This window comes from Poromitra crassiceps (assembly GCF_964638095.1).
Source record: "Poromitra crassiceps genome assembly, chromosome: 2".
Classification (NCBI taxonomy): domain Eukaryota; kingdom Metazoa; phylum Chordata; class Actinopteri; order Beryciformes; family Melamphaidae; genus Poromitra; species Poromitra crassiceps.
Window position 1 is genome coordinate 5,963,641 of NC_139624.1, and position 20,816 is coordinate 5,984,456.

The 20,816-nt window shown below is 44.7% G+C and overlaps 1 protein-coding gene across 1 annotated transcript in view; it reads right to left on the reverse strand.

The window, feature by feature from the left end:
• The window catches only part of LOC310798133 (NLR family CARD domain-containing protein 3-like), a gene marked incomplete at its 3' end in the record, with an annotated part of 126,566 nt that overhangs the window by 77,792 nt on the left and 27,958 nt on the right, over positions 1-20,816 (reverse strand). The window contains exons 3-4 of the mRNA XM_083660617.1: positions 11,269-11,339; positions 9,077-11,015 (exon numbers count right to left, since the gene is read on the reverse strand). Coding sequence (XP_083516743.1) covers positions 9,077-11,015; positions 11,269-11,339 — 2,010 coding nt within the window. The remainder of the gene's footprint in view (positions 1-9,076; positions 11,016-11,268; positions 11,340-20,816) is intronic.

A 20,816-nucleotide genomic window follows, 5' to 3' on the forward strand; every position in this document is an offset into this window, starting at 1 on the left:
GATTTGCTTCTGTAATACAAAATCTGAAAAAATCCTATCTTAAACTAGTCCTATCCTAACTTAAGACATAAGATAGGGAGTTTCTGTAATGTGGCGCCAGGTGTATAAAGCGGGAACCCCTCTCATTAAAATTTATAAAAAATAAAGTTACATACAGTCAGGCATAGATTAACACTTGAAGTGCTACTAAAAATATTTGTACACAATTTGAAATCACACAATTTAGCAGTGAAATACTGTAATTTATAGATTAATTATGCTATAACTCCTTTTTACTGATACTTATGCTTAAATTAACCCAGTGGCACTCATATTCTGGTTTATTTCAAGAAAAACATTTTGGCTAGTGGAAATTCTAATTGGCTTGTAACTTTAATTGGCTGGTGATCAAAAAAGTTAATTTCAAGCCCTGCAGGGAGAGCAGGTGGTGACATGGGAGTGAATGAGAAAATGACCAAATATTGATGGTTAAGACTGAATAAATCCCCCCCAAAGTCTATAAATCCCCCCAACATCTAATAATCCCCCCTATCTGAAGAACCTAAGGGGGGAATTCCCCCCTATTTTGCAAAATGAATTTCTCGCCCTGGGTACGCACCATTCAGAACGCCAGAGCCCCTTCCACTACCATGGTTTATGCAGCAAAATGGGCTGTGTTCCAAGCCTGTTGTGAGGGAAAGGGAGTGGAACCCACATCGTGTCCCCTCCCCACTATCCTCTCATATTTACAGTCCCTGGTGAACAGAAATCTGGCTGCAGAAACCATAAAAGGTTATGCAGCAGAAATGTTGTCATGCCATGAAGGTTTTGGTGATAGAAGAGTTTTCTCCCATAACCTTCTGAGGAGATTCTTGAGAGGTTTGAGACGCAGCAGACCTGTCGTGCGCTCACTGGCCCCCCAGTGGGACCTGCCCTAGGTACTGTGCGCCCTTGGTACTGCGCGCCCTCAGAGAGCCTACTTTTGAGCCGATAGACAAAATATGGCTCAAAATGCTCTTATTAAAAACGGCCCTCTTATTGGCTCTCACTTCAGCCAAAAGAGTGAGTGACTTGTTGCTCTGTCAGTGGCACCATCGTGTCTGTCTATCAGAGCAGATGGAGGATCAGCACCATCATGTCTGTCTATCAGAGCAGATGAAGGATCAGCACCATCATGTCTGTCTATCAGAGCAGATGAAGGATCAGCACCATCGTGTCTGTCTATCAGAGCAGATGGAGGATCAGCACCATCGTGTCTGTCTATCAGAGCAGATGGAGGATCAGCACCATCATGTCTGTCTATCAGAGCAGATGAAGGATCAGCACCATCATGTCTGTCTATCAGAGCAGATGAAGGATCAGCACCATCATGTCTGTCTATCAGAGCAGATGAAGGATCAGCACCATCGTGTCTGTCTATCAGAGCAGATGAAGGATCAGCACCATCATGTCTGTCTATCAGAGCAGATGGAGGATCAGCACCATCGTGTCTGTCTATCAGAGCAGATGGAGGATCAGCCACCGTGTTGCCAAATCCCTCCTTTATCTCAAAGTCTCTATATAGCTCCTTCAGATCAAGAACTATCTCCTTAGAGGCTTCCTGTCCTCCTCCTCACAGAGACCCCTCTGAGGAGGCGGCACACTGCCTGTGCCCAATACGCGCTCTGACACAATATGTTTTACGCACGTCAAAAATCAGGTGGAGACAACAGCTGTTTGTCCACTAAAGAGTCCAGTCACCAGGGGCCGCCCTATCCACACAGCAGCTCTCCCATTGGTTTTGAGATGCTATCACAGAGGCCTATATGGAGACAGGAACCGAGCCCCCACAGGGCATCAGGGCACATTCCACCAGAGCCATGGCCTCCTCCATGGCCCGGTTGAGGGGTATGTCTGTGGCAGACATCTGTGCAGCGGCATCATGGGCCTCAGCTGGTCCCTTCATCCGCTTTTACCTGAGAGATGTCTCAGAGAGCTCTCTGACCCACTCAGTACTGGGAGCACGAGAAAGAAGGTAATACCTCTTTCTATGCTTCTACAAGCACTAAATAGTGCAAACCCTAAAGCAAGACAAATGGTGGGGTTTTCTTAACAGGGGTCTTCTTCCTATAAGAGGAACTTCCCCTGCCCCTCCTCCTTAAGGAAAGGTTATTAGGGCACAAAATGCTTGCCTGGGTACCTTCTCCAGGAGACTATTTCTCTCCCTTTCCTCCCGAGTTTCCTGTAGAGAGCAAATGGTGCTTCATGGACATGAAAGGATAGGCTAGAATCTAGGGGTGTCACGATACACTCAGTTCACGATACGATACGTATCACGATACTGGGTTCACGATAACGATACGATACGATACGATTTTAACAATATTTTTTTAAACTTGAATAATGACAATATATGACTGGAAAAGTAGTATTTTATTTGAAATGCACAAATACAAAACATGCTGTTGTGGGAAATTGTTATTACAATAACAACTAGAAAAAACATGAGATTGGAGATAAGGCTTATCTTGAAATAGAATGAGTTACACCGTCACTTAGATTTACTTTGAACTAAAAGGTTTCTCAGCAGTATAAATTCTCATTATGCATCTTCAGTTTTTGTTCAAACTCAAACAACAAGACTTTTCTTAATCTATTTTTTATGCATCTTCAGTTTTTCCTGTCAAGTAAACAGTTTTGCCAGAAACTCAATTGAATGGTTTCTCTCCTGTATAACTTCTCATGTGTCTCTTCAGAGACTTGTTCAACTGAACTACTTTCCACACATTGAACTTCAACAAACAAAGACGTTTCTTAGTCTATTTTTTGAAGAAAAAAAAAAAAAAAAAAAATTTTTTTTTTTTTTTTTTTTTTGCGATATGAGATTTCATCTCAACGATACATATCGTGACGTTTTACTATCGCGAAATTTCGTGGGACGATATATTGTGACACCCCTACTAGAATCTGATTCTGCCTATTATGTCTTAAATGAGTTTTCCCCTTTGAAAACCACACCTGCTCCCCGGGCCCGGCCCGTGAGGATGCTAGGTGGTCCAAAGGGGAATACCCTGCCTGGTCACCCCAGCCTCTGAAAGGGCGGAGCCAATAGAATATAAACAAAGGTTTGAAAGTAAACCATAGTTTATAGATATTGGCGCAGCCCTTTCAGATCTGGGCACACTGCTCCACAGAATAGTGAAAAAAAAGGACTATTTTGGGAGCAGAACGATGTGCGCGCCTGCCTTATATACCCCACATGCGGCCCTTAAGGGGAGTGATGTGCAAGGGGGCGTGGCCATGGTTGGTGACAGCAAGTACAAACAATCTTTAGTCATCGCTGACGTGAGGGATTACTATCCAACATGCACAGCCTCTGAAAGGGCTGCGTCAATATCTATAAACTATGGTTTACTTTCAAACCTTTGTTCTGCTGCTGAGTTGGACAAAGGGAGGAGCATTATGTGTTATCTTGAACACCATATGGATATTGGAACACATGATTGTATTTTCAAAATTTAACATTTTATAGCGGGAGGTTATACGTGTTCTAGAGGCTATGTGGTTCAGCAGTTAAACCGTCGCCATGGGGTGTAGGGTAAGTACAGGGAGGCAGAACTTCCTTTCAAGGTGTTTATTTGACAGGTGGGTGTGGTTCTATGAAACAAACAATAATAATCACGATCAGTAAAATAATCTTCTTATCTGTATACATATACACATATATATATATCACCAAGGGTCATTAACGAATTAATTAATTAATTAACCAACTCCAAATTAAATCCTACAGCATATGTAGTCCATTTCGGTGATGAGGATTGCTCAATGTGTAAGGCAGAAACTTAGCAGGTTCTAAGTAGACAGGCTTTACATGCACAATAAATGAATTAAAGCCCCAATCAGTAAGATTTTTGACATTTTTTACTGTAATATAAATGCTTTTTAGTCACAGGACATGGTAGATTGACTTTTAATAGGGAGACCCTCGTCTTTATTTATCCCACACCGCCCTCCATTGGCCAGCACTGGGACTAAGCAGTTTGTCTGTCACGTCCCGTAGCAAGAAGAAAGAAAAAAAAATAGCATGTGCGCATGAGCTGTACAGCGTAAGCGCTGTCTGCTGGAAAGCAAGGAAGTAACTCGATTCGGATTTGCTACGAAAATGATGTTTCACGGAACTATGGATTATTATTTCATCACGTGGTGAGTACCCGATGTCACAACATGTACATAGAGCTTCTGGCGCTGTGTTTTGTTGACTTTGAACGGCGATATCGTTATCGATACTAATGCACGCAGAGGGCGCAGTGGAAAACTTACTGAATGGGGCTTTAACTTAACCGTAATTATATCCAAACCTAGATGTACCTGTAGCTTATCATAGTATCTTCACATTTACAATACGATTATTCCTCTGCACTCATAAAGAATATTAACCCATTTTTAGTCTAACAAATAACATGAAGGTTTGGGCGTTTAACTTGCAGGAATTAAATAAACAGATATAAACAAACACAATTCACTAGGGGTGCACCGATCACGTTTTTTGCCACCGATCACCGATTGCCGATCACCTATGAGAAATATCTGCCCAACCGATCATCGACCGATCACCGATTACCGATTACCGATCACAGATATATATATATATATTTTTTTATTTTTTTATTTTGTAAGCAGCTATAGCAGTCTATTATAGAACAGTTTCCATTTTACATATAGGCCTACATTTCATTCATCAAATTGAAAGTGCAGCACATTTTCTTTTTTTTCTACATCAATATTTTATATTTTGTAGGCTAAAGGAAACCGCCAACATGATTTTTTGTGTGTGAGATAATTGGAGCACAAGACTGTGTTGAACTAAATGGCTAGTAGTAGTCCAGTTCCCTCAGTTCAGTTTATAAAAGAACAAAAATCACTCCACTTCGGGATTTCCATGTTACCAGTTCAATGCAGTTCAGTTCACTCAACAAAAATACTCCATTTTCCGGGATTTCCCTGTTACACAACAAAAATAACTTCGACCCAAGTTAACTATTTTATCGATTAAGCTAAAGAGGCTAAAGCTAACCGGAGCTATTAACGTTAGGAGGATACACGCAAATATGGATCAAACACGGACTTAACAGCATGCAAATGCCTCGGTAGGCGGGAGGACTGCAGGTAACTTCTCTCTGCTGAGTCTGCTCTAATCACCAGCTGATTTGTGTGATTCAAAGGGGTGTGTTGACAGTCTGGTGTGGTGTGTGGAGGTGAGTACACTGACGAAAGCAAAGCGTGTGCTTTGCAACACAATGATATAAACGTTAGAGCACAATATGAAAGTTAAACGATAGACATTGAAGACATGAAAATGGGCTGCCTCATGTTTCTCACGTGCAGCATGATCGGCTATGCAATCGGCGACAATAAAGAAATATCTGCAGCAGCAGATCACATATTTTAGGTCAAAATCGGCCGATACAGATTGCGTGCCGATCGATCGGTGCACCCCTACAATTCACCCCTTGGGGCAGTGGTGGCCCAATGGTTAGAGAAGCGAGCTTGTGACCGGAAGGTCGTCGGTTCAATCCCCGGGACCGGCAGGATAAATCTGGGTGGGGAAAGTGAAAAGGCAGCGCTTGCCCCTCCCTCATTACCACCACTGAGGTGCCCTTGAGCAAGGCCCTTAACCCCAACTGCTCCAGTGGAGCTGATCAGTGGCCAGCAGATCAGACTGTGGTTGTACTGGTCAGCTTCCAGGTATGAATGTGTGTGTGAATGTGAACAGGGCACTCCTGAAAAAGAGAGCATTGCTCTCAGTGAGACTCCCCCTGTATAAATAAAGGTTAAAAAAAAAAAAAAAAAAAAAACCCTTTACATTGAACTCAACAGGCACTACAAATTCCACATCATTCTTCCCGATACTGACGAGGCTCACTGCCTCTAATGTGGACGCACGCTCTCTGCTGAGAGCTGAACAAGTGCTTAACCACGTGCGGCATCGCCATCTCTTGGTGCAAACAGTGAGGAAAACTTAAAGTGTCCACTTTAACTCTTCTTCAGCGACGCACAACGCACGTCGGAGGAATCCAACACAGGGAGAACTGAGGACTGCTGACTTCACTTAACTCATTGAGTGCCAATGACGACAATCGTCGTCAATTCGTTTAGTAACGTAGAGTGCCAATGACGACGATTGTCGTCAATTGCGTTTTTTGACGGTGGGACGTGGATCAAAGCCTAATATATCTCCTGTAAAATTTTGGGGCATGTTGAATGTGTATAACCTATTTTACCGACCCATTAGGTGGCGACAGTGCTCTCCAGATTAGAGAAAGTTGAGTAAAAACAGCAGAAAAAGCCGTGATGAAACCATTCTCATGAGAATGGTTTGGCTTTTCGCTGTCGCGCTGGGAGCCGGCGCACAACGGTGGGGGGCTCCGAAAATAGACTCTGGGTGCAGCACACTTTGAAACGTGCAGCAGAAAGCCCAGAAAGCCCAGAATCGGACGCAGCTTCATCCCAGCTCACAACCGAAACCCCAGAAACGAGCGAGCCCGATCCAGACTCCCCCGACGAGCGGCCGCCATCCAGGCAGCAGAGACTCGCCTGACACACGCAGCACTCAGAGCAAGCAGAGCCACCAGAGACACACCCACGGAGGAGGAGTTTGCAGTAGAGGGGGGTGGGGGTGCTGTTATATTGAAGGAAATTACTGTTCAGATGTTTCAGGTCAGAAAATATTAGCTTCAGAGTCAGTGATTTGCTTGAAATGCTTAATTTCACAAAAGGCTCAATATCTCAGCTTGTAGATAGAAACGCCTGTTTTTGCTGTTTTTGACCTATCTTCTCTGGCTGATAACTAAAGAACGGAAAATGATATCAATAAACTTTTTTTTGCTGCTGATACAATAGAGTCTCATCGTTCTTTGTGCGTGTTCGTTGTTTACATAGTAATATCACACAATATTCTGTGGGCCTCGAGAAATCACTGAAAACGCTCTGAAACTCTGGCACTGGGAGCGTCCGTTCTCCAAAAGTGGCTGGCACTCAATGAGTTAATGAGAACTGCCCGTCTTTCCTTTCACCTCTTTTCGTCTCTCAGCTGGCTTTCTGCAGACGGTAGAAGCACTAATTCTTTTATGTATCAATTAAGAGGGAGAGAGTGAGAGAGTGAGATAGTGCGTGTGGGGAAACGTGTGTGGGTGACGTCATCGCGTCAGCTCCACGCCTACAACCTGGAGCCTTTTCTACAATACGGCATTGGTGATGTTGTCGTGGTTTCTTGTCAAATATTTTCAGAGCTCGTTTATGAAGAGACTCAAGCAGCTTTAGGGATGTCTTATGACCAACATGTCATACAATAGGAGAAATGAGAAAAAATAATTGTGTTTAAAAAGATCTTGGATGCCACAGTAGTGAGCGAGTTTCTGATCGGTCTGAAATTGGCTAGATTATATTTCAGTGTAGGGCTACACGATATTGGAAAAAACTGACATTGCGATATTCCCCGCCCATGCGATATATATTGCGATATGAAAAAATACAGATTTTCACCAGATTAGCTCTATTTGAAAGAAAATAATATTTCTAGAATGATTGGGATGATTTTGTAGAGGAGTCCATCTGATTTTGGAGGGGAAATTAGGTATTTTAATGTTTCTCAACCACTGGGCTGTGACCTACTGGTAGGCCTCAGAGCGTCATCTATCAGGGTGCATACACATTTTGACCAATGGATTTCCATGACTTACATACATGAAAAAGTGAGTTATGACATTCTACTTTAAAATGTCACTAGCCTATACTTCACTTAGTGTAATGCAGCCTTTAAAACCAGGGAAAGACAACATGTATGCTGTATCACCATATTACCATCCAACATCTAAGACCATATAGTCTCAAATCACAATACAATATGGATATAAATTTGATATATTGCCCACCCCTAATATTGAGTGCCAGAATCTACCTCCCAATGATGCTATTTGCAGAAAAACATTAGATTTAATTGATTATAATCACTGCTTTCAACTTCTTTCGTTCTTCTAACGTTTCAATAAATCAACAATGAAACACCGCTGCCACTTCACACATGGTTACTTCACACACTTGGTCTGACCCCCCTCCAGAAACTACCAAGTGGTACGCTCCGCATTTGGGGAGTTCCGGTTTTTGAGCGCACGCAGGGCAGTACAGAGACGAGGATTCACATGCAGCCGACCGGTGACAAACAATTCATTCGTGAAAAGTAATAAATATATATTTAATTGCCCAGCTATGTCTATTGTCTTTTTATTTTCACCGACATGTTTTGTGTAAATGAGTCGCTATGTATGATTACCTCTACCGTAACGTTACTGCTATCATGTGATGCAACATCAGACTGAGGGGGAGAGAGAGCTGCGGTGATACACGGACAACTTCTCAGTAATCACTTTAGCCTTCGTGTCATAAGTTGCGGTCTTGCTTTTTGGTGTTTCAAGAGTAAATATCTCCACTCCACGGACATGTTGAGTTACAGCAGCCAGCCTGCTGTATACTAGTGCGCTGCAAGCTGTGGACAAGTCCGCCTCGCAATCACATCGTTTACAGACAGGCTACTGTCAGCAACGCAACATAAGCAAAAACAATTCAATTTTGCTCTCTGTGCATGTTTGTTGTGTTGAAGCTAAGCATTAAATGAGTGAGTACAGTAGCGGGGCGTCTCTCTCCTTTGAGAGAGCCTGCATTTCACTCAGTAGGCTACCCCTAAAGTGAGAGTTTATCAAGCAACATGACGAGTTAATTTGCTTTTGACATCGCACGTCCTGCGATGTGACTATCGCGCATGCGCACATCGCAATGTCGATGTGTAAACGATATATCGTGCAGCCCTATTTCAGTGTTTGGCTGATCTTCCTTATATGCTTTTTAAAGCACAGAGTGGGATCTACAATAACGTATTTAAACTGATCAACATTTTTTATTGATGAACATATACAACACAAATGTGATGTTGTATGAATATGATGGACTGGATTCAGACCCCAGGAAGACTAGCTGGTGCCATTGACATGAGTGAATAAATAAATACATACATAAATACATAAGTAAATAATAAATAAATAAATAAGATACCAGGACTAACCGAGCCTTCCTGCAGTTCCTCACAGCTGGGATCAGTCTCTGCCGTCCCTCATCTGATGTGTTGTAGGCCTTCAGGTCCAACACATCTAGAACCTCCTCTGACATCTGCAGCATGTAGGCCAGAGCTGAGCAGTGGATCTCAGAGAGTTCCTTATCTGATCTGTTCTCTGACTTCATGAACTGTTGGATCTCCTGATGTACTGACTGGTCATTCATCTCCATCAAACAGTGGAATATGTTGATGCTTCTGTCAGGAGAGAGATTGGAGGTGTTCATCTTTTTCAGGTTGCTGATGGCTCTTTGGATGCTTTTTGGTCTGCTGTCTGTCTGACCCAGCAGGCCTCCTAAGAGTCTCTGGCTGGACTCCAGTGAGAGGCCATGAAGGAAGCGGACAAAGAGGTCCAAGTGGCCATTTTTACTCTGCAGGGCTTTGAGCATGGCTCTCTGCAGAAAGACATCCAGGGATTTATTACTTTCAGTCCTGTATCTGTCCTTGTCCCAGTATTTTCCCAGGAATGTGTCCAGTACTTTCTCAGCCCCGTTTGTGTAGCAGTGGAACAGGTAGACCGCAGCGAGAAACTCCTGAATGCTCAGATGAACAAAGCAGTAGATCGTCTTCTCGAAGTGCACACACTCTCTTTTGAAGATCTCTGTGCACACTCCTGAGAACACTGATGCCTCTCTGACATCAAGACCACACTTCTCCAGGTCTTCTTGGTAGAACATGAGGTTGCCTGTCTCCAGATGTTCAAACGCCAGTCTCCCCAGCTTCAGAAGAGCTTCGTTGTCAGTCTTCATCAGCTCCTGTTGACTCCTCTCACGTCTCTCATACTTCTGCTTCTTCCTCTGTGTCTGAACCAGCAGGAAGTGTGAGTACATCTCAGTCAGGGTCTTGGGCAGCTCTTCTCTCTGGTCTGTAGTCAACATGTCCTCCAGAACTGTAGCAGTGATGAAGCAGAAGACTGGGATGTGGCACATGATGTGGAGGGTCCTGGATGCCTTGATGTGGGAGATGATTCTGCTGGCCTGCTTCTCATCACTGCATCTTCTCCTGAAGTACTCCTCCTTCTGAGGGTCAGTGAACCCTTGTACCTCTGTCACCCTGTCAACACATGTAGGAGGGATCTGATTGGCTGCTGCAGGTCTGGAAGTTATCCAGAGGAGAGCCAAGGGAAGCAGATTCCCCTTGATGAGGTTTGTCAACAGCACATTTACTGATGATACCTGTGTGACGACAGACACAACCTTTGTCTTCTGGAAATCCATTGAAAGTCTGCTTTCATCCAGGCCGTCAAAGATGAACACAACTTTACAGACAGAGAGCTGCTCTGCTGTGACCGTCTGTAATGTTGGATGGAAAACATGGAGCAGCGTGAGAAGACTGTACCGCTTATCTTTGATCAAGTTCAGCTCCCTGAACGAAAGCGGAATCACAAGACTGACATCTTGATTTTCCGAGCCCTCTGCCCAGTCCAGAGTGAACTTCTGCACTGAGAAGGTTTTTCCAATGCCAGCAATGCCCTGCGTCAGAACTACTCTGATTTTTATCTCTTTTTCTTTCTTTTCATTCTCTTGGCCAGGTAACCTTTGTTTGTTTTCTTTCCCTTTCTTCTCTTGGCCAGGTAAGGGTTTAAAGATGTCGTGGCACTTGATCGGAGCTTCATGGTTCTCCTCCATCTTGGATGCTGTCTCCTGTTTGAGTGGAGCATCATGGAGGCGGGTCTTCATCTTGGACACTGTCTCCAGCTGCCACACCTCATGTTGGGTATTAACATCTTCACTTCGTCCCACTGTGATGTAGAGCAGAGTGTAGATCCTGTTGAAGGAGGTTCCAGTCCCTGCTTCAGCGGTTCCTGCTTCAGTTCCTTCTGTCACAAATCCACATCTCTTTATCAGAATGATCTTATGCTTATCTAAAACCACCTGCAGAGCACCGTCCACTGGAAGACATGAAGGAGTAAATAAGGGTTACTCAAATACTGTATAGTATCTGGTATTAATGTTGTGTGTGTGTGTGTGTGTGTGTGTATACACACACACACACACACACACACACACACACACACACACACACACACACACACAAACTGTGTATGTGTATATGTTGCATGAGAAAGAACAATGTGTCTGTAGCAACACAAGAAGTCCTGGTTGTAGAAATGGTGACAACAGTAGATACACTCCAAGTCTTACTTTGTACGATGCTGGTTTGACTGGATGTCTGCAGTCCAGGTCTCCGTCTGTCATCACTCGTCTTCCTCTCTCTGTAAAGATGAAGGCAATTCATTCATACAAATTAGAATAGTTTATAAAGGTAGTAAAACAACTAAAAAAGGGTTTAACTATCTTTTGTTGCTAGCAAGCAGAGTATGGAATTAATGGAAAGTATCAGTTGTGGTGACATCTAGTGGACATAAATCACAAGTACAGGTTTGGGCAAGGAGGGCCACAGTCACATGGCCCGCAAAGGACTATGGGATATGGCCTGAGGTATTGCCACGTTCTGGCTTAGTGATTCAGTCTATCTTGTGAGCAGCGATGGAATATGTAGAGTACTAGGAAAGGCTCCAGCTACTTGCTGGGCCAAAAGAGAAGCGTCATGTCTCTCTGTTCCTGCGTCTCTTCACAGAAAGACATGTAGCATCTTTGTTGCTAACTTGATGACACAAACGTAAACCTGTCAAGTGCAGTCGATCACCGAGTACACAGATCATAGTGTGTACACTACATTACTGGTGGGCGGGCGGGATGAGACAATTTGATTGACACATGATGGACGTGCTATTTGTTTCATTCTATCTTGTATCTATAGAAAGGACGATTAAAGCTCTTTAGTGGCTTACACTATTATTTATTAATCAAGTCTTCAGATGAACATGCTCAGCAGACTAATAGCAAAACATACACCATTCTCTGTTCCTGGTGTTACACACAAAACTGTCCGTGTGGAAACTAGTATCCTATACACAGATACAATCATATTGTAACATCCTTTTTCTTTTCTTTTTGAAGTGACCTCCTGTTAACAATAACCATAACCAAATCAGTTACTGAATATTATAAACAGAATGTTTTCCATATTAACTTAGAAAATAAAATATAATCTCAGTGGCACTTATCTCTGCTGTAGTAATCAACAATCTGTTACTGTTGTAAATTAAACATTCTAGTGGCATTTCAAACAATAGCCTACTATTACTGTAATCAACAATTACTGTAACACAAAAACATTTCCGAACACATTTCAATCCGTTCTTCCCAACCTGTCAACATTTTTTCTTTTCCTCCAGCACATCATGTACATTTCATTCACATTTTTCTCATTATTATTCTTATTATTATTGTTATTTCATTTTTCTTCTATTTTCTATTTTTCCATTTTTTTTTTTACTTTTCAATATTTTATTCATTTATTTTCTTCCCTCTTTCACCCCAGTTCAACGTGTATAGTCTGCAAGGTACCCTGGCCTCACACTTGCTCGCCCAGATCTGGTGGTCACAGTTCGTTGTGTGTCCCCAACACGTATGTCAGGTGCTGCAACAGTGTCTGGTTTTGTGTGTGGTTCTCGAGTCCCTGTTTCGTTTGACAGACCGGGTTCAGTGCCCCGGTCCTGCCTAAGGTGACGGCGATTTCTCCGTAACACACCGCCGGTGTCCAGTCGTACCGCGTAGGACCTGTGATCCACTGGATCCACCACTGTAGCCTTTCTCCAGATGGTGCGGGGTTCAAAAGGCTGGATTCGAACACGGTCTCCTCGCTGTAGTGTGTCCATGTCCTTAGCTGTCCTGTTGTAGTATTTGGCTTGTCTCATTTGTCTGTCTATCCGTGCTTGTGTTGTGTGTTTCACCTCTGGTTGTAGAAGACTCTCCCTCGTTGGTAGCAGAGTTCTGGTCGCCTACTCAGCAACCTCTGAGCTGGGCTTGTCTGTAGTCCTTGAGTTGGCGTGTTGCGGTGATCCAACATAGCCAGATACGGGTCCTCTCCCGCTGCCTTGGCTTTCATCATCAGTCGTTTTGCCGTTTTCACCGCCGACTCCGCCATCCCGTTGCTTTGTGGGTATCCGGGAGATGAAGTTCTGTGTTGGAACTCCCACAGCTGACGGAACCGCTGGAACTCCTGGGAAGCGTACTGTGACCCATTATCATCAACAATGTCTGGAATACCCTGACGGGCAAAGTGAGCCTTCAGCTTTCTTATCACAGTACACGACTTTGTATCTGGCAAATAGTCAATTTCCCAAAAGTTTGAGTAGTAATCTACCGTAATGAGGTAATCTTTGTTGTCGTATGTAAACAAATCTGTGCCAACTTTGGCCCACGGTCTGCTTGTTACCTTGTGTGGGTGCAATGTCTCTTTTTGTTGTCTCATTTCTACAGATCTGCAAATGTCACATTTTTGTATGAATGTCTTAATGTGCTCGCTCATTCCCTGCCAGTACAAACATTCTCTCGCACGCCGGAGGCATCCCTCCACCCCCAGGTGAGTAGAGTGAATACGGCTAGTGAGCTCATGTTGGAGTGCTTTTGGAATGACGGCTCTCTCACCTCTGAAGATGATTCCATCCTGAAAGCTCAATTCCTCTTGGAACGAGTGATAGTGCATTATATCACTCGGTGTGTGATTCTTGTCTTGTGGCCATCCGCTTTGAATGGTCTTAATCAGTGTCTGCAGTGTCTTGTCATTTTGGGTGGCAGAGCGTATCTTGCTCAGTCTCTCTGTGGAGATAGGTAGGTAGTCTACCATGTTGACTGTTTCGATCTCAGACTCCGCCGACCCTGCCGTTGAGCTCTCTGGCAGGTATGCCCTGCTTAAGGTATCTGCCAACAGCATGTCACGTCCAGGGACATAAATCACATCTATCTCATACCTCTGCAGCCTAAGCAGCATTCTTTGGAGCCGCTTTGGTGCGCTCAACAGTGGCTTTTTTACGATATTCTCCAACGGCTTATGGTCGCTCTGTACTGTCACTCTTCGACCATATGTGTATTGATGGAATTTTTCCATGCCAAAAACAATAGCCAAACATTCTTTTTCGATTTGGGCATAGCCCCTTTCTGTTGGCGTCAGTGCTCTGCTTCCAAATGCGACAGGTTCCCCTTTTTGTGTCAGCGCCGCACCTAGACCTGTCTCTGATGCGTCGCACTGCAGTGTCAGCTCTTCTACTGGGTCATAGTACCTCAGTACTGGCGTTTTGGTCATATTGTCCTTGAGACGGCAAAATGCTTCCTCATGCATTTACGTCCAGTCCCACATATTCTCCTTGTGGGTGAGCTGTCTCAGTCTCTCACAGTCATCTGATAAGTGTTCATAGAATTTGATATACCCTCCAGTACTGTCAGATCATTATCTAATTAAATTTAAAATAGACCTGCCCCTCCGGCAATCAAACCTAGCCGATACCTACACCGCCCGCCGTATCGATAGTTCTACTCCCACTGAACTCGCTGATTTGTTATCGGGGCCGCTTTCCTCTCTCCCAGAGCGGATCGACTCCATTAATGAATTCACAAATCAATTTAATTCAATCTTACTTGCCTCGCTTGATTCTATCGCACCTCTACGTACTAAAATCCGTCGCCCTAAAAAACCCTCGCCTTGGTATACTGACGATACACGCGCACAAAAATTAATATGCAGAAAACTAGAACGTAAATGGCGATCATCCAAGCTTGAAGTCTATCGACTAGCTTGGAGTGATAGCCTACTAAAATACAAATGTATGCTCTCCGCTGCAAGAGCCTCCTACCTATCAGATCTTATTAACACTAATAAAAATAATCCTAAATTTCTATTTGACACGGTCGCAAATCTTACTCGCAAACCCTCCCCCAATACAAACTCTCCATTTACAGCTAATGACTTCCTTGACTTCTTTAACCGTAAAATTATCTGTATTAGAGATGAAATTAGCAACTCTCTATTACTCACAAAGGGTGCTAACCCCTCTCCTAGCCCTGTCCTTAGAACCTTAGACGAGAGTACTATACTCTCGAATTTTGAGACTATCTCTCTAAATGCACTTTCAAAAATTGTACTTTCATCTAAATCCACAACCTGTTTATTCGACCCTCTCCCTGCAAAGTTGATTAAGGAACTCCTTCCAATACTAGGCCCCCCCTTACTTAACATTATCAATAGCTCCCTATCCTCTGGCATTGTCCCTACCTCCTTCAAATCTGCTGTAATCAAACCTCTACTTAAAAAGCCAAACCTTGATTCTGAGGTTCTTAACAACTTCAGGCCAATCTCAAATCTCCCCTTCCTCTCTAAAGTTCTTGAAAGAGTAGTCTCGACACAATTAACTGACTACCTCTCACATAATAAACTTCTCGATCCCTTTCAATCTGGTTTTAGATCACTCCATAGTACTGAAACTGCTCTTACAAAAGTAACCAATGACCTTCTCCTTGCGTCCGACTCTAATTTCTCCTCTCTTCTCATTTTATTAGACTTAAGCGCAGCCTTCGATACAATCGATCATAAGATCCTCCTAGACCGCTTATCTAACTACGTAGGTATCCGGGGCACTGCCCTATCCTGGCTAAAGTCATATTTGTCTGATAGGACACACTGTGTCTCATATAAAAATATTATGTCCACTTTCTCCTCAGTGAAGTTTGGTGTACCGCAGGGATCAGTCCTGGGTCCCTTACTCTTTGGAGTTTACTTACTGCCTCTTGGCGAAATTTTCCGTAGATATGGCATTAACTTTCACTGTTATGCAGATGATACCCAAATTTATATACCAATTAGACCAGACGATCGCTCTAAACTCGCTAATCTTGAATCCTGCTTAACCGCTGTTACAGACTGGATGTCAAATAATTTCTTACGACTAAACGCCAACAAAACGGAACTACTAGTTGTTGGCCCAAAAACCCAACTTCCATTCCTCGCTGATCTTAGTCTGAACATTGAGAACTGCGTAATTACTCCAAACTCAAAGGTGAAAAACCTAGGTGTTACCTTTGATCCTACTCTGTCATTCAATGCTCACATTAAGGATATCACTAAAATAGCTTTCTTTCATCTCCGCAATATTTCAAAGATCCGTCCCTTGCTAAATGCAACGGATGCCGAAACCTTAATACACGCCTTTGTTTCATCTAGACTCGACTACTGTAACGTCTTATTCTCTGGCCTTCCACTTTGTAGCACAAATAAATTACAACTCGTGCAAAACGCCGCTGCTAGAATTCTAACTAGAACTAAGAAGTTTGATCATATAACTCCGGTCTTAATCTCCCTCCACTGGCTCCCAATTCAGGCCAGATCAGACTTTAAGGTGCTTCTGTTAACCTATAAATCTTTGCATGGGCTCGCACCTCCGTACTTATCTGAGCTAATCATTCCCTATGTTCCCACGCGTACTCTCCGCTCACAGGACGGTAATTATCTTACCGTCCCTAAAATTAAGAAAAAATCAGCAGGTAGCAGAGCATTTTCTTACCGTGCTCCACATCTCTGGAACCAGCTTCCTCTGTCAGTTAGGGAAGCTGGCTCCATTGAAATCTTCAAAACTAGACTCAAAACCCATTTATTCTCCCAATCATTTGGTTGTGCTTGATAGTTGTGTCTGATGATGTCATTCTCTAGAAATATTTATTAGCTCTTGAGTACATACAATCCTGAATTGCTGAGCGGGCTGTCTCAAGCCAGCAATATCATTATAAACTTATACTTGACCTAATTTAATAATATGGCATCAGTCGACCCAGTAGCTTAGATACAAAATCTAATAGCTGGTGAATAAACTTAGTCCTGAACTGCTGAGCGGGCAATCACAAGCCAGCAGTATCAGTATAAACTTAGACTTGACCTAATTTAGTTTTGTTTGTTGTAGGTCATGATTAACGGTCCGCATCAACAGGGCTGAATCATTGACAGTGGTGTTAGGTGGTACTTAGACCTGAATCAGCAGTATAGTATTAGTCATCCTAAAAAATAAAAAAAATAAAATCCTAATAAATTTTGTTGTAGGTCATGATTTACGGTCCGCATCAACAGGGCTGAATCATTGACAGTGGTGTTAGGTGGTACTTAGACCTGAATTAGCAGTATAGTATTAGTCATCCTAAAAAATAAAATAAAAAATCCTAATAAATTTTGTTGTAGGTCATGATTTACGGTCCGCATCAACAGGGCTGAATCATTGACAGTGGTGTTAGGTGGTACTTAGACCTGAATTAGCAGTATAGTATTAGTCATCCTAAAAAATAAAAAAATAAATCCTAATAAATTTTGTTTTGACCTAATTTTATTGTTGTCTATAGAGTCAGTTCCACCTCTGCGCAGATTCCCCCACTCTCTTCTCTCTCTCCCCCTCAGGTGTCCTTCATTGGCCTGACGTACACCCCCGCCGCTGCAGCCCTAGGTCCGGCCGTCATCGCCCTAGCCACCTGTCGTCACTCTAGGCCATCTACCCGCTACTCCTTCTACTGTCTGACACCCCGGGCTCTTCACCACCACCGACCCCTATCCTCATCATCCTGGTCACCTGCCTGCCTAAGGGAAGGGGGGGACCGGGCCCCCCCCCCCCCCCCCCCCCCGGCCTCATCACCTTAGCTAGTATTCTCTAAACCTACGAACACTTAAAGACTACATTTTCTATTTCCTTTGGACTCTACTTTTGACATTTTCAACTCCCTTCCCTGATTTAGGATAATTTAAAAAATACATTTTTATATCCCTCTATTGGACTCTTTTTTACATTTTCAATTTTCTGTTCTCTTGTAAATTTTATTTCCATAATAAACCATTTGCAGAGTTTCACTGCTGGAAAACTCTGTTCATGGTTTAGCCCGGCATCTCTCGGCCTGTCTCGGAGGGGAGTCCCCGGATGGGGGTCCGCCGCTGGGTTCACTGCCTGGGTGGGCCCGCGTGGCCTGCGTGGCCTGCTCTCTCAGTTCCCAGTCACTAGCTGGGGGCGGGTCTGGGAGCGGGTCGCGTGGGGGGTGGGCTTACCCAGGCGACCATTGCTGGGCCCCTGTAGCACAACGACCTCACAAGGTTCCTCCTCAGCCAAGCCAAGTCACTGGGGCAATCCATTTGGTGGAAAGGTTTTCTTGCGTTCACTGGGGGTGTGGGGACGCCGCTGTGTCCCGGCCCGGCCTTCTCTCCCACGCCTTATGTGGGCGGGGGGCCGGGGCGGGGGGCATCGGTGCTCTTCATCACTGGTCGAGGGCTGCCGGTTGGTTTAGAACAGTTTAGGTAGGCGATAGATTAGCTACAGCCTAAGGCTGACCTGTTATAGTGTTCAGGCAAAGATCAGACTAGAGCAGAGTAGGATAGGCCAGATTAGGCTGTAGACTAGCTAGATACTATGTCCCAGCTAGCTCTGGTTAATGCTTAGAGTAGTCAGTTGTCTGATCTTCCCCCCCCCCCCTCTCTTTCTCTTTCCCCCGCTCCTTTCCCTTCTTCCCCCTCCTGTTCCCCACTCTCCCACATTTCCCACCCCCCCCCGTCCCCTCTCTTTCCATGCTCTTCCCTCCCCCGCCGCCCCTTCCCACGTTCCCCCTGCTCTCCCTCCCCTGCACCCTCCCACCTCTCCTTCTCTGTTCTCTCCTCCTCCCTGTCCTCTCCCCTCTCTCACATTCCCCCTGCACTCCTTCCCCTACACCCCCCCACCTCTCCTTCTCTGCTCTCTCCTCCTCTCTGTCCTCTCGGGGGGGGGGGGGGGGGAGGGGGCGGAGAGGTCTGTTCCCTCCCCCGCCTCCTCCTCCCGCGTTCCCCCAGCACCCTCCCACCTCTCCTTCTCTGTTTTCTCCTCCTCTCCCCCTGCACTTCTTCCCCTGCACCCTCCCACCTCTCCTTCTCTGTTCTCTCCTCCTCTGCACTTCTTCCTCTGCACTTCTTCCCCTGCACCCTCCCACCTCTCCTTCTCTGTTCTCTCCTCCTCTCTGTCCTCTCTGGGGGGGGGGGGGGGGGGGGGGGGGATGTGGGACGCTCCCCCTGCTTCTCTACCCTGGCTCTCCCTCCCCTGCATCCCCATCTCTCCTTCTCTCCTCCTCCACATTCCTATCTTCTCCCCACCTCCCCCCTCTCCTCCGTCTATATTGCTCATTCTCTCCCCACCTCCTCCCTCCCCCTGCTCTCTTCTCCCCCACACCTCCCCTCCCTTCCCCTCTCCTGCTCTCTCCTCTTGCTCCTTCCCCACCTCCTATACCCTCCCCACCCCATCACTCTCTCACATTCCCCCTGCTATTCTCCCTTCTTCTGCGCTCTCCTCTGCTCTCCCCTCATTCCTATATTTTCTATATTATCAATTGTTCAAATGTTATCTTTATTCTGTATATTCATGTTACTGTTGTGTCAGCTAGAATTAGCTAGACATACTTTCTGTGAAGCCCTCTGAGACATGCTTGTGAATTAGGGCTATATAAAAAAAATATATAAATAAATTTGACTGGAGAGATAATTCACCATGCCGACGAGTCTCTGTATGCCTTTCACGTCAGTTGGCCTCGGCATGTCTCTCACCGCTCGAACCTTATCTGGGTTGGGCTTTAGTCTATCGTCTGTCAACAGGTGTCCGATGTATGGCACCTCTTTTTGGCGCAGTTTGAACTTGTCCGCATTCAGTTTTATGTTCTTTTCCCTGCACCTGTTTAGGAATTGTCTCAGTTTCTCGTCATGGTCTTTGTTGGCCTTCTCCTGTGTATCACCCTCTCCAGTGATCAATACATCATCGGCTATGATGTATATGCCCGGCAGTCCCTCCAGTGCCTGTGTCAGTTTCAGCTGGAAAATCTCAGGGGCCGGACTGATTCCCATGGGCATCCTGAGCCACCGGAATCTGCCAAATGGTGTAGAGAATGTGGTCAGATGGCTTGATTTCTCCACGGGGTTTAACATGCCAAAATCCATGCTTGACATCACAGACAGAAAACACCTTTGCTCTTGAGAGGTCGGGGAGGACGTCATCAATAGTGGGAAGGGTAAAATGACTGCGCTTCAGTGCTTTATTTAGTGGTTTAGGATCTATACATATCCGTAGCTTCCCATTAGGTTTACGCACGGTGATCAGACTACTGATCCAGTCTGTGCTTTTCTCCACTGGAGTGATGATCTCTCTCCTTTGAAGATCTTTTAACTCCTCCTTCAGCGGAGTCATCATGGCGACTGGGACTCGTCGCTTGGGAAGTTTCACCGGCTCCACCTCTTCTTTGATCTCAATCTTGTACTCCCCTTCCAGGCAGCCATCACCTGTGAACACATCTCCATACTCTTTCTTTATCTTCTCCATATTTATTGTTTCGCTCTGAGATGGTTCCTCTTCTGTCACAATGCTGTCGATAGCCAGTATGTTTTCATACTGTACTTTGATTAGCTTCATAGCTTCACTTGCTTTTCTGCCCAGCAGTGGCAGTCTGCAGTCTTTATCCACTACCACAAACTCCAGCCGGTACAGCTTCTGGTTCCGCGGATTCCTCACTTTCACTTTGCATTTGCCTAGTGGATAGAGCTTGGTTTTATTATACATTACCAACACTTTTTTAGTGTGTTCCATTTGAGTGTCTGGATTCACTAGATTTATGGGGATTATATTACACGTAGCTCCACAGTCTATTTGAAACCTCACAAGCTCTTCGTCCACCAGCATCCCTGCAAAAAGCTGGCTGCTCTTGGCTTTGTCATTGCCACTTTCCCCCTTCTGAATCTCTGTAGCAGGGACACTCAAGATATCTTCATAATCCTCACCGTAGGGCGGCTCCAGGATTTCAGTTTTGGGTGGGCTCAA